At 41.2% G+C, this 10,769-nt stretch overlaps 1 protein-coding gene across 1 annotated transcript in view; it reads left to right on the forward strand.

Annotated features, from left to right (window-relative positions):
- The window catches only part of LOC101856653 (collagen alpha-1(XII) chain), a gene marked incomplete in the record, with an annotated part of 17,109 nt that extends 10,475 nt beyond the window's left edge, over nucleotides 1-6,634 (forward strand). The window contains 5 exon segments of the mRNA XM_005097917.3: nucleotides 1,101-1,148; nucleotides 1,797-1,953; nucleotides 3,029-3,187; nucleotides 4,914-5,029; nucleotides 6,169-6,634. Of these exon segments, the coding sequence (XP_005097974.2) occupies nucleotides 1,101-1,148; nucleotides 1,797-1,953; nucleotides 3,029-3,187; nucleotides 4,914-5,029; nucleotides 6,169-6,332 (644 nt within the window).
- Between the last annotated feature and the right edge of the window lie 4,135 nt (nucleotides 6,635-10,769).

Raw genomic sequence — 10,769 nt, forward strand, 5'->3', positions numbered from 1 at the left:
TACAAACAAACACAAACCACAAACAACATCAACAACAAAATAACCAGGTAATGATGGCTGTCTTGGATTCATAGCGATCTCTGATAATAGTAAAAGCAATTTGTTCCTTTTTTAAAATATAGACACAGCCTGTCACACTTATATTCATTATATTCAGGGCTTTTAGAAATACAATTTGAAAGAGGGTTGCCATTTCAATCTGAGGAAAAACACATGATCTTTTTTGACGTTTTGAGGCGCAATTTTAATAATAGAACACTAAACAGGATATCCTGTCACCTTGTATACAATATGAGAAGTCATATTGCTGTTAATCCAGCTATATTTTATTGAAATCCACTGGTAAACAGTGGAGTGCTGACTTTACCACTGGTAAACTTCGAGGAAATACAGAAGAAATTGAAAAAAATATTTTGGAGGAAATGCAGTTTTTTCCATTAATCTGTTTCTACAAAATATGAAAAGACAAAATTTCTGGCGTTGCATAGCACGATTTCCTCTCGTATATCAATATGAGTTAATTTACTCAAACTGGGAGCTGTATTTTCTTGAAACGCGTATTTCTCAAAATGGGCTAATTTGAACGTCACCTCCCAAATCACCATGTCTCTCCCCCTTCACTTAGTCTTCGATTAGTTGGGTTTTTTTCCTTATCCTAAAAGTAAACCTCGAAATGCTCCACAAAACAGGACGAAGAAACTGTGCTTTTTTAATCAACCGTGTTGTAAACGGGGTAATTACAATTTTGTTGGGATGAGAGGTCTTCTTTTGTCCAAGTAGAAATTATGTCTGATCCTAAGCTGTCCAGCAGAAAAAATCAAATTAAAAGGAAAGAAAAGAAACAAAAATACGAAAGAAAAAGATAAAAGGAAAGAGAAAAGAGACAGATTTATCAACGCAAAAGACCCGTTTCTAGAAAGGAAAATCGAATATTTCTCTTTTGCTCTTAACACAAATTTATATTTGACAATGTAGTATAGCAACAGAGTTTTGGTAACATACTCTTATATTATTATCTATATTCGAATACTGTTCCCTTTTCTTCCACCCCCACCTCCCCTTTCAACCTGACCCTTCTCGTTCGTCGAACCTCGATCAAGATCTTGGACCCACAGATATGCCCATGGACCAGGCAGTTGCGGAGAAAGGTGAGCTATTTCGATGTACCTTTCTATCAAATTTCAGTCAAATAAAGAAGTATTTACGTATGGACATCGTGAAAGAGATACCGCTGTTGCTTGTGAGATGTGAGAGGCGTCCATTGTGCTGGCCGATAAACTTGTCGTAGAGAAGAAATGGCGTTGGTGGTGACAACAACGACGTGAGGATACATCAACAACAAAGTCCAAGACGATACCATGAAGAAGAAGAAGAAGAAGAAGAAGAAGAAGAAGAAGAAGAAGAAGAAGAAGAACAACAACAACAACAACAACAACAACAAAAAGAAGAAGGGAGGAGGGGAAAGGGGAGGAGGAAAAGGATGAGGAGGGGATGAGAGAATAGGAAGGGGCAGAGGAGAGGGGGAGGGGGTAAGTAACAAATCATCATTATTATTATCACCAATAACGGTAGTCAGCACAGAATCAGCAACATTCCGATGAAAAGCCAAATCATAGCCAACCGTACCATAAACATAATTAAAATCATCATCATGGCTGTCGATACTTCTACTATCATGCCGTTTTCGCTTTTCCAAATACCTGCCTTCTTCCCTTTTTCCCTGCCCCCCCCCCTCCCCTCCGGTCCCCGTCTCTAACTCCAGCCCAATGACATGCCTCTTGTATTTCCACCCCTAGAGTGCCAACAGAAGCCAGCAGAAGTGGTGTTCGCGTTGGACAAGTCCAGCAGTATCTACATTTTGGACTTCAAGAAACAACTGACCTTTGTATCAGACCTCATTAAGATGTTTGACATTGGCAAAGACAAGACCAGAGTCGCTATCGTCTCCTTCAGGTAGTCCTGAGATACCGTCACTTTTCCTTGTTATATTCTGCTGCTCAGAGGATGTGTTTTTCCAAGCTATATCAGTGCTATCTAACGTGTAGTCCAACTTGTCCATTATGGTCACTCAAGATTACAGAGAAAATGGCCGTTAGAGACAGGTGGCTGTTAAGGATAGGTCCAAGTTAAAAATATTTTTTAGAGCTGAAAAGGTCAACATCATAGTGGGAAACGCCAATGCCGAGATACGTGAGGACAACCTAGGTTTGGGGGACAACGTGGCTTGGGACAAATGAACGCATATGGTGAGCGAGTTCAGATATCGGTGCTTTCAGCAGTTTTGTCATTAAAGGTTCTGCTTTTCATCACAAAAGAATTCACAAGGCTACCTAAGATTCACCAGTCACCAGTAGGAGAAAATCGGTCCACCATCAACTAGATTGCCACGCCGAGGATAATAGTGGAACAGGTCCTGGAGAGGGACTATCAGTTGATTGCCAACTTTCTTGACTATGAGAAGGCCTTTGAGAAAGGCAGCGATGATGGTGATAAACACCAACAGAAAATCAACATAAAAAATGTCTATGACGAGAGCTTCTTTGCATTGATTGAACGTATACACTCGGTCTGAGAACGGATTGGCGGAATACTTCTAGATCGAATGACCACCATGAGCAGGTTTTAAGACCGACTTGTTGTGAAAATGATTAAATGTGGCTCTGTTGGACAGGAACCGCTGATGGACAGCAAGTCTTTAATACAGGTGACCACTATGGAGAGATGACCGCAAGGGCAGATTCGAATCTATTAGGACTTGTACGCCGTGGAACCCTCAAGCAGCGTTGCCATTAAGTGTTGAGTTTATGCCATGACACTAGGGTGCTAATGACGCCATGTCTGCATCAACATCCATCCGATAGAGCTATGGGGACACCTTTTTATAAGTTTATTGATACGTAGATAAATTATTAATTTCGACACCTTCCTGTTTTTTTAGAGCGCCCCCTCCCATATTCTCCCATTTTAACCGATACCCCACCCTGACTCTCTGCTTCCGCCCCGCCTCCTTCTTTCCCTCGTTCAACAGCACCAACGCGTCAGTGGAGTTCCATCTTGACGAATATTACTTGAAGAAAGACGTGACAGATCGCACAGAGAAGATTCTTTACACTGGAGGCAACACCAATACAGGAGCTGCCCTCAAACTGGTCAACGGCTCAGTGCTCACCTCAGAACATGGTGTCAGGTACACTTCTGTCGGTTTGATTTTTAGTTTAGGAGTTTACCAGACTTAGGTTAGTCATTTCAGTGAATGGCCCTGTATTGATATGTTGCTTTTGAGCGAGGTCAAACCCTTGACAAGTAAACGCGCTCAGAAGAGACACGGACAGAGGACATAGTAACCAACGGATAATATCGTGATCTCACTGTCCAGCAAAGCATGTCTCCTACGATCCCCATTCTCCCCTCTCCCCTACTCCAATTCCCAATCCCCTTACACAGTGGCGTCGCGTGGGGTACAGACAAGGTGGTGCATAATTGGAAATATTTCTAGAGAAAGTCAGTTAGAATCTGTAGGATATCCCGTAATCTACATCTATCGATATTTACAACTGTTTCTAGATGAAACGGTATAAAAGCTGCAATAAAGTGAAACAATACTAACAACTCACTATGCTCACAATCTGAGAATAGTTAAAGAGTTCTAATTACTTCGTGCAGTAACAGGACTTGCTACACAATAGAGGGAGACAACAGTTTCGATACCCATTCTTCATTGAGTTAGGGTAGTAGATAGGCTAGCCTAGCGGAAACAGGGATCAAATTTTTCGCTTGCACCTAATTGGTGCCGCAAAGAGGAGTTTCATGCACCTTTCTTCTTGTGCGGGAAAAACGATGCCTAAATTTCTCTACAGTGACCAAATTACTTCGATGCAAAGATTTTGCTTGCTCCCCGCAGACACTACCGCAAGCGGTGCCACCAGCATAAACCATCTTTGCTGTCTGTCTCTTCACTGGCGCAGCCAGCGGGTGACGGATCGCAAGGATGTAGTATTGTAAATTTAGAGCACTGACTGGGTTAGAACAAATAGAAAAGGAGGGGGGTGTGAAGGCCAGGGTTAGGTGGAGCGATTGCATCAATTGAACCAATGGCGCCCGCCACTGCTTCTACAAGTATGGTAGTTCCGTTTCATGCTGGTAAGGATCAGACTGGGATAGACGTGCTTTCCCTAGCCAATGTTATTCCCATTTCGCTCCAGTTTTTGTTTCTTCTGAATTATTGTTCATGTTCAACTTTCCACCCCTCTTTCTTTTTGCTCGTCCTGTAGCCTTTGGAATAGTGTCTTCCAGCACATTTCAATTCATGTTGGATGGGAGTCTTTGGGAGTCTTTGGGAGTTTTTCTCCTTTCAGTACAGGGTTTAATTCTTGCGTTCCAAAGGCGAAAATGAAATGGGAGAAACTTGGTGGAAAGCTTAACCGCATATCTGTTTGTGTCTGTTTACATGTGCTCACAGTCACAGGCGTGTTTGATTATACCCCTGTGTGTATGGTTGTTTGCGTGCGTGCGTGCGTGCGTGCGTGCGTGTGTGTGTGTGAGTGTGTGTGTGTATGTGTGTGTGTGTGTGTGTGTGTATGTGTGTGTGTGTTTGTGGGTGTGGGTGTGGGTGTGGGTGAGTGTTTGTATGCATATATGTTGGTAAAATAAACGATTATAATAGCAAAGCTAAGGTGCAAAAAAATTAACGCCCCTATGTGTACCTTGGCGTTGAGTTCTGGGCTTACTTATTTGCTTGCTTGCTTTCTTGCTTGCTTGTTTGCTTGCTGGCTTGCTTGCTTGCTTGCTTGCTTACTTACTTACTTACGTACTTACCTACTTACGCACTTACTTACGTACTTACTTATTTACTTACGTACTTACTTATTTAATAATGCTGTTCTCCACTGCCTTTTACCTGTTTCTTTTTCCAGGTCTAATGTGCCCCATGTTGTCATCGTCATCACTGACGGCCGTTCACAGAAATACCTGGACACTCAGGCTCAGGCCAAAGCGCTCAAAAACTCCGGGGCCTTTGTGTTTGCTATAGGTCGGTTTGCTTACAGCCCTTGCAGATTGTTGTGTTTGCTATAGGTCAGTAATTACTTATTGGGGGAGTGTCCACATTGGCTTTTCTCTGTCGACTCTCTTTGATCTGGGGCGCACTGTTAGCTCAATTGTTGTCATGCTGGACTACAGAGCGGATGGTCCTGGTTCGAATCCATAACGGGGCGTACTGAACTTGGATTGTTTTGGGTGAGTTTTTATGGCTTTCCATCCATTCGGCTCGGTCCAGTTGGAGGTTGGCGTGAAAAGTCGTTCGTCATGTCACCTAAATAACTTAAATGAAAGGCGTGTTAATCTAAACACCATAATGGCGTTGGTAGGTCTGCTGAGTAGCAACGACTGTTCTTGTCCGATTGTTCAGAACTGACACCAGATGCGTGGTTTGCCTTGGTAGATTGCCACTGTAATGTTCTAAGTCTCTCTCTCTCTCTCTCTCTCTCTCTCTCTCTCTCTCTCTCTCTCTCTCTCTCTCTCTCTTTCTCTCTCTCTCAGGATACATCTGATCGTTTACCATCTTCTTCTCGTACACGTTTAAATCTCAGGGGATAATTGTCTGTAATTCACATAAAGTGCAGTTGATATGTAAGTGCATGGCTGTTTTATTTACATAGAACGTAAAATGAGCCGTTACATGACAGGCAGTCTCGTACCGTTAATCTGAATAGTTATGCTGACGAGAGTAGCTTCAGTTTTTGGGTAGGAGTAATTTTGAATTTTGACTGGACGGCAGCCCGAAGGTCCTGCTCTTTTTGTAGCCGACCATACGGCCTGACGAAACAGAACACATCAGGCTGTACAAGACTAAGTTGCGGTCCGCCGCCAATAACAAATTTGTTTATAAACTTATTAAAAACTACGGTCTATCGTAAAAATGCCATCAAATTCGGAACCAGCATATTACTATTAACAAAATGTCTCGCAGATGACTCATTTTCTACCCGAATTTTAATGAACGCAGAAAAGATTTAAAAAAAATCAAAATAACATAATAAGGTATTTACTTATCACAGTCGATTTTAAAGAGGACGAGCGGTTGTCAGTTTTAAGTGAACGTGTAATAGGCCATAGATTTTTAATGATGAAGGCTTAACTCATTTTAAATCATTTTATTTTCATAACCAGGAGTGGGATCTTCTGTATATGACCAGGAGTTGAAGGACATCGCCTCTGCCCCATCTGACCAGTTCGTGTTCGAGACAACCGGGTATGATGCGCTCCCGTCCATCAAAAACATCCTAGCGTTTCGTGCCTGCGAACAAACATCCCAAGCTAGCGGAAGAAGATAAGGGCAAGAAAAGGGAAACAACAGACTTCGTTACGTAAACGTTTCATTTTCTGAGACTAAGACAGCACTGAGGGTTAAGATAAGAGATGGAGAGAGAAAAACAGTTAAACAGAAAAAAACACAAAACAAACAACAACAAACAAAACAAAAAACAACAAACAACCCCCCCCCCCCAAACAAAACGTGGTGCTGGTTTCTCAGAGAAAAAAAAAGATTTGGCCAAGATCAGAGGAACACTGAGAGCTGAGGCAAGTTCAGAAGAACCGATTTGTTATAATACAGCAATAAAGGTCAAACAATTTCTCTCGTATTTGGCCATTTTTTTCAGTGTTCATGTTTTATCTTCGTCGTGGAGCTAATTTATGTAAGAGTGGGCATCACGCCCTGTTTGCCTTATCTTTACCCCCCCTCCCCTTTTTTATCTTAAACAATGTCAAAAAATGTTTTAGTCACTGTCTCTGTCTGGGCTTCTCTATATCAGTATAACCACTCCTATAACCACGCCCCCCCCGCCCCCCCCCCCCTTTCATTCTTGTCCGCGAAAGTAGCAATTCTTGTTCTCTTTCTCGTTGTTTGAGTGGTTAAATTCCAAAAAATACAGTATTAAATTTGCATTGCATCGAGGTAAAATTGGGCGCTCGTTAAAATAGATTTTAAAGGAACCAGTATTTTCCTCCCCATAGGCAATGTTTATCAATTTTTTGGATGCTTAACTTCTTTTTTACATCCATTCAAAAGTACATTACTGTGTGGACTCTACTACGAAACGGTAATCAAAGGCACAAAACATGAGGATTTGCAATTTCCAAGGCGACCGAAGCTTTAGAAGTCACCAAACGTTGTTGGCAATTTTCTCGTTAATTTTACTTCTAAAACGACCTTCACCTCCTTAATCACAAATATCTCCCTTGCTATTCAAGATAGATAGCTATTTTAAAAACGAAATACAAGGCAAAAGAACATGTAAATGTATATCTACAATTGTTTCAACACATTTCTTTTTTTCACTTATCATTATCATCACTATCGCCATCATCATCTGTATCATCTGTCTTTGAGGGCGTGGTTGCCTTAATTTATTTCCTTTTATCTGTCGTTTAAAATGGAAAAAAGTTGTTCGTTTCCCAGCAGTTTACTGTTCTACACTTTGTTCAGAATACATCCGGTGGGGTTAACATGACTGCGTTCTTAAAGTGTTCGGTTTCTCGTCAATTTAATAGCAAGAATGTGAGCCCAAGAAATTTCAAGTTTTTGTTTCATAATACTTGCTTTTTTTTCTTATCGTAACTGCATACAGTAAGACGCGTCACTTGGCAGAACGACACCCTCCACTCCCCCCAAGTATAACAGAAGGTTCGTGGACTAGAATGACTTAACAAATGATGGTGGAAAAAAGCAAACTTTTCCTCTGAAATATAACAAATTATGGTTTAATTAGGCAGTCAGTTTAATTCTAAAAAATGAGAAAATTGTAAACTAAAAAAACGAGATAAGGTAGTTATTTTTACTTGGGAAAGGGGGTAGGGGTAGAGGTTGATGTCTTTATATTGAATCATAATGCATTTTTGTGAGCATATTAAACACTTACCTAGGAAGACAGATAAGCAGACACGTCTGTCGTCGATACTGGCCTTCAAGTTTTACTTTTGTCCTCATCTGAATAACTGAGGGAAAAGGAGTTCACGCAAGATGTTGAAAGTCAGCTTAGTTCTATGCTTTTTGGTAAGTCAAAACGTCGCTTTTAGTGAGGCAAACTAATGACCACAGGGGATATTGATTTGTTTGAATGGGTCCATGTTTGGCTAGGTGTCGGTCTTAGCTCCACGTAAGAATAATGAACACCTACTCCCACCCAAATTAAACAGAAATACTTTTTGAAAATGTAACTGAGCGTTTTACGGCATTTGCAACACAGTTAGGGCGTATAAGTGTCGTCGATTACATGTGTTAAAAGAGAATAACAGTTACAAAAAGGAGGAAAGGTATGTATGATAAATATTTGATAGGAAAGACGGAGTTTGGGAAGGAAACTGGCTTAAAGCATGTGACAAAACATGTGACAGAGGAAAAAACCCTTCACCTTCGAAATGTAACAACTGGGCTTATAGGGCAATAATTTTATCTGCAAAAGCAAGAGAACTACAAAACAACAGACGTCACTGGGCAAGCACAACGGCATAAGTCACAGTAATGCCAAAATGCAACTAGATCTAGCCTTTTATTTTGCTTGGTGGTACAGTACTATACCTATCTTTTGGTAACATTAAAATAAGAATGTGCAGGTCTGTTTTTGTAATAATAATAGCTCGTCTGTCAATGTCTGACGATGAACAATACATGCGCAGAGGAGAATGTTTATTCTCCAGTGGAATAGAAAAAAAAAGAAGAATTAAAGGTTACGATGACTTGTGGCTTCTGTTGTGGTTAAAGGGGCAAATTCTGGATGAAAACATTTTGCCACATCTTAAACATTTAAAGGCTCCACTTCCATTAGTGAATGTGCGCAGCTTGTGGGCTTCTATCTTGATCTCAGCATTTCTTATTTGTGATGTCTCATGATTTGCTGCCCAATGTGACTGCTGCTCTCCAACTGGTCTGTCAGGAACAAGTCTCTCCCATGTCAAATGATTGATGTTGAAGTCCTTCAGAGACATTTCCAGGGTGTCCTTGTAGCGTGTTTTGGTGCAACAACCTTATGCGTCCCCGAGGACAGTTCAGAATTGAACACTGCCTTTGGGATTCTGAAATCAGGCATTGTTACGAAAAGGCAAGCCCATCGAAGTCTTTTGAGAATTTCGATGTCTGGTATTTAATCTTGCCATTTGATGCCAAGAATTCTCCTCTGTTTTTGTACTACAATAACAAAACATAAATAAAAAATAAATGGTACACATATCAGTTCATGAGTAGTGCCATCCTGCATCTTCTATTATTTTGACAATATCATATCTCACCATCCAGCTAATTGCAAAATTGTCATTCTTGGCGTTATCTTGCGTAACGAGTCGTGCCCTTTGTGTAGTTTGGTATAGATATTAGGTGCATTGAGTAGATGAATGCGACGGGCTTTTCATCACTGGAGAACAGTCAAGAAATTTCATCCTTGTCATCAACATTTATCACCAGTTTCCGGGGAACACCAACAGAAGCTCTCAATGTACTTCTGTCCTGGGCTACAGTCTCCACTTCTATTCTCATTTTCTTTCTGTCGGAACCTAAGGCCCTCCCCCAAATGATTTTAGGCCTTCCTTTCCTTCTCTTTCCCTGAGCACAGATTCAATCTTAAAAGTTTGATGCGTAATATTAGTGTTCGGTTTCCCCAGGGTGTGTCCAATCTGATTCCATTTTTTATGGTCTGATGTTTATATTTATTTTCTGTTGATTTGTTTTCACCCTTAGTTACACATTTCTCATGATGAAAGCTACTCTTTTTGAGCATTCTGAGCTGTTGTCCATAAGTTTTGAATATAAAATAACACCCCTCGTAGGAAATATGCGTTGTCCTGATTAGTTTCATCCCGTTTCACGAAATCCCGAAATATCAGTTTTGTATCCTTTACTTTCTGCAGCAACCTGAAATGCTTCATCTGTATAATACACGGTCTTTACCTTCCATGTCCCGATTTTGTTGTCCTGGTCAGCAGTGGACACAGCCGCTGTGTGGTTTCCTTTTGCCACCACGCTTCATTTCAATATAATTTATTTCTTTAATGGTATCAGGATCCCCCAAGAAATTTACACTTTTAATTACCTTTGTTAGAGTTTTTGAAGTTTGGATCTCTTTACAAGAAAGGGGTGTTACTATGAAACTTAGGACCAGGTGAATAATTTCGGCAGCCACACCTTGGAGTCTTCAGTTGACTCTTGCGACACTCAGATTGAGCGTCAGCCCTATTCTTTTCCCCTCCCAGGTCTGTAAAAAAAATAATTAGTAAGTGTTTTACGGCGCTCGCAACTTCAAAAGGTCACATCAAGCGCACGGGACACATTAACATTTGTCAGTTGGTTGGAAATTTCGAATTTTTCCCGGGTGGTGGCCAAAGTTTATTTCTATCGATTTTGGACCATCAAGGGATCTTTAACGTGCGCAGCTTGCACACAGGACCTCCTAGATTTTCGCTGTAATCTGAGAAGGTTAGGTGTTAGATCTTACCAACTCTAAGATCAGAGGTGTGGATGAAAGACATCAGAGAGAAGGAACCGAGGAGTAACAGTTGAAAGGCTGCAGAAAGAGTCAGGAACCCAGAGGAAGGGGCAAATGGGAGGGGGTGGGGGCAGAAAGTGGAGACGAAAGCAGACAAACAAAATAGGGTTAGAGAGCAGGAAAGGAGGTGAAAGGAGAACATTTTGAAGAAGAACATTTTCCGTCGCTCTCCGGATTCGAACCCGGGACCTATTGAATGAGAGGCAAACCCTTAGACCACGAGAACCCCACTAC

The sequence above is a fragment of the Aplysia californica genome, unplaced genomic scaffold (assembly GCF_000002075.1).
Source record: "Aplysia californica isolate F4 #8 unplaced genomic scaffold, AplCal3.0 scaffold00167, whole genome shotgun sequence".
In the NCBI taxonomy this organism is placed as follows: domain Eukaryota; kingdom Metazoa; phylum Mollusca; class Gastropoda; order Aplysiida; family Aplysiidae; genus Aplysia; species Aplysia californica.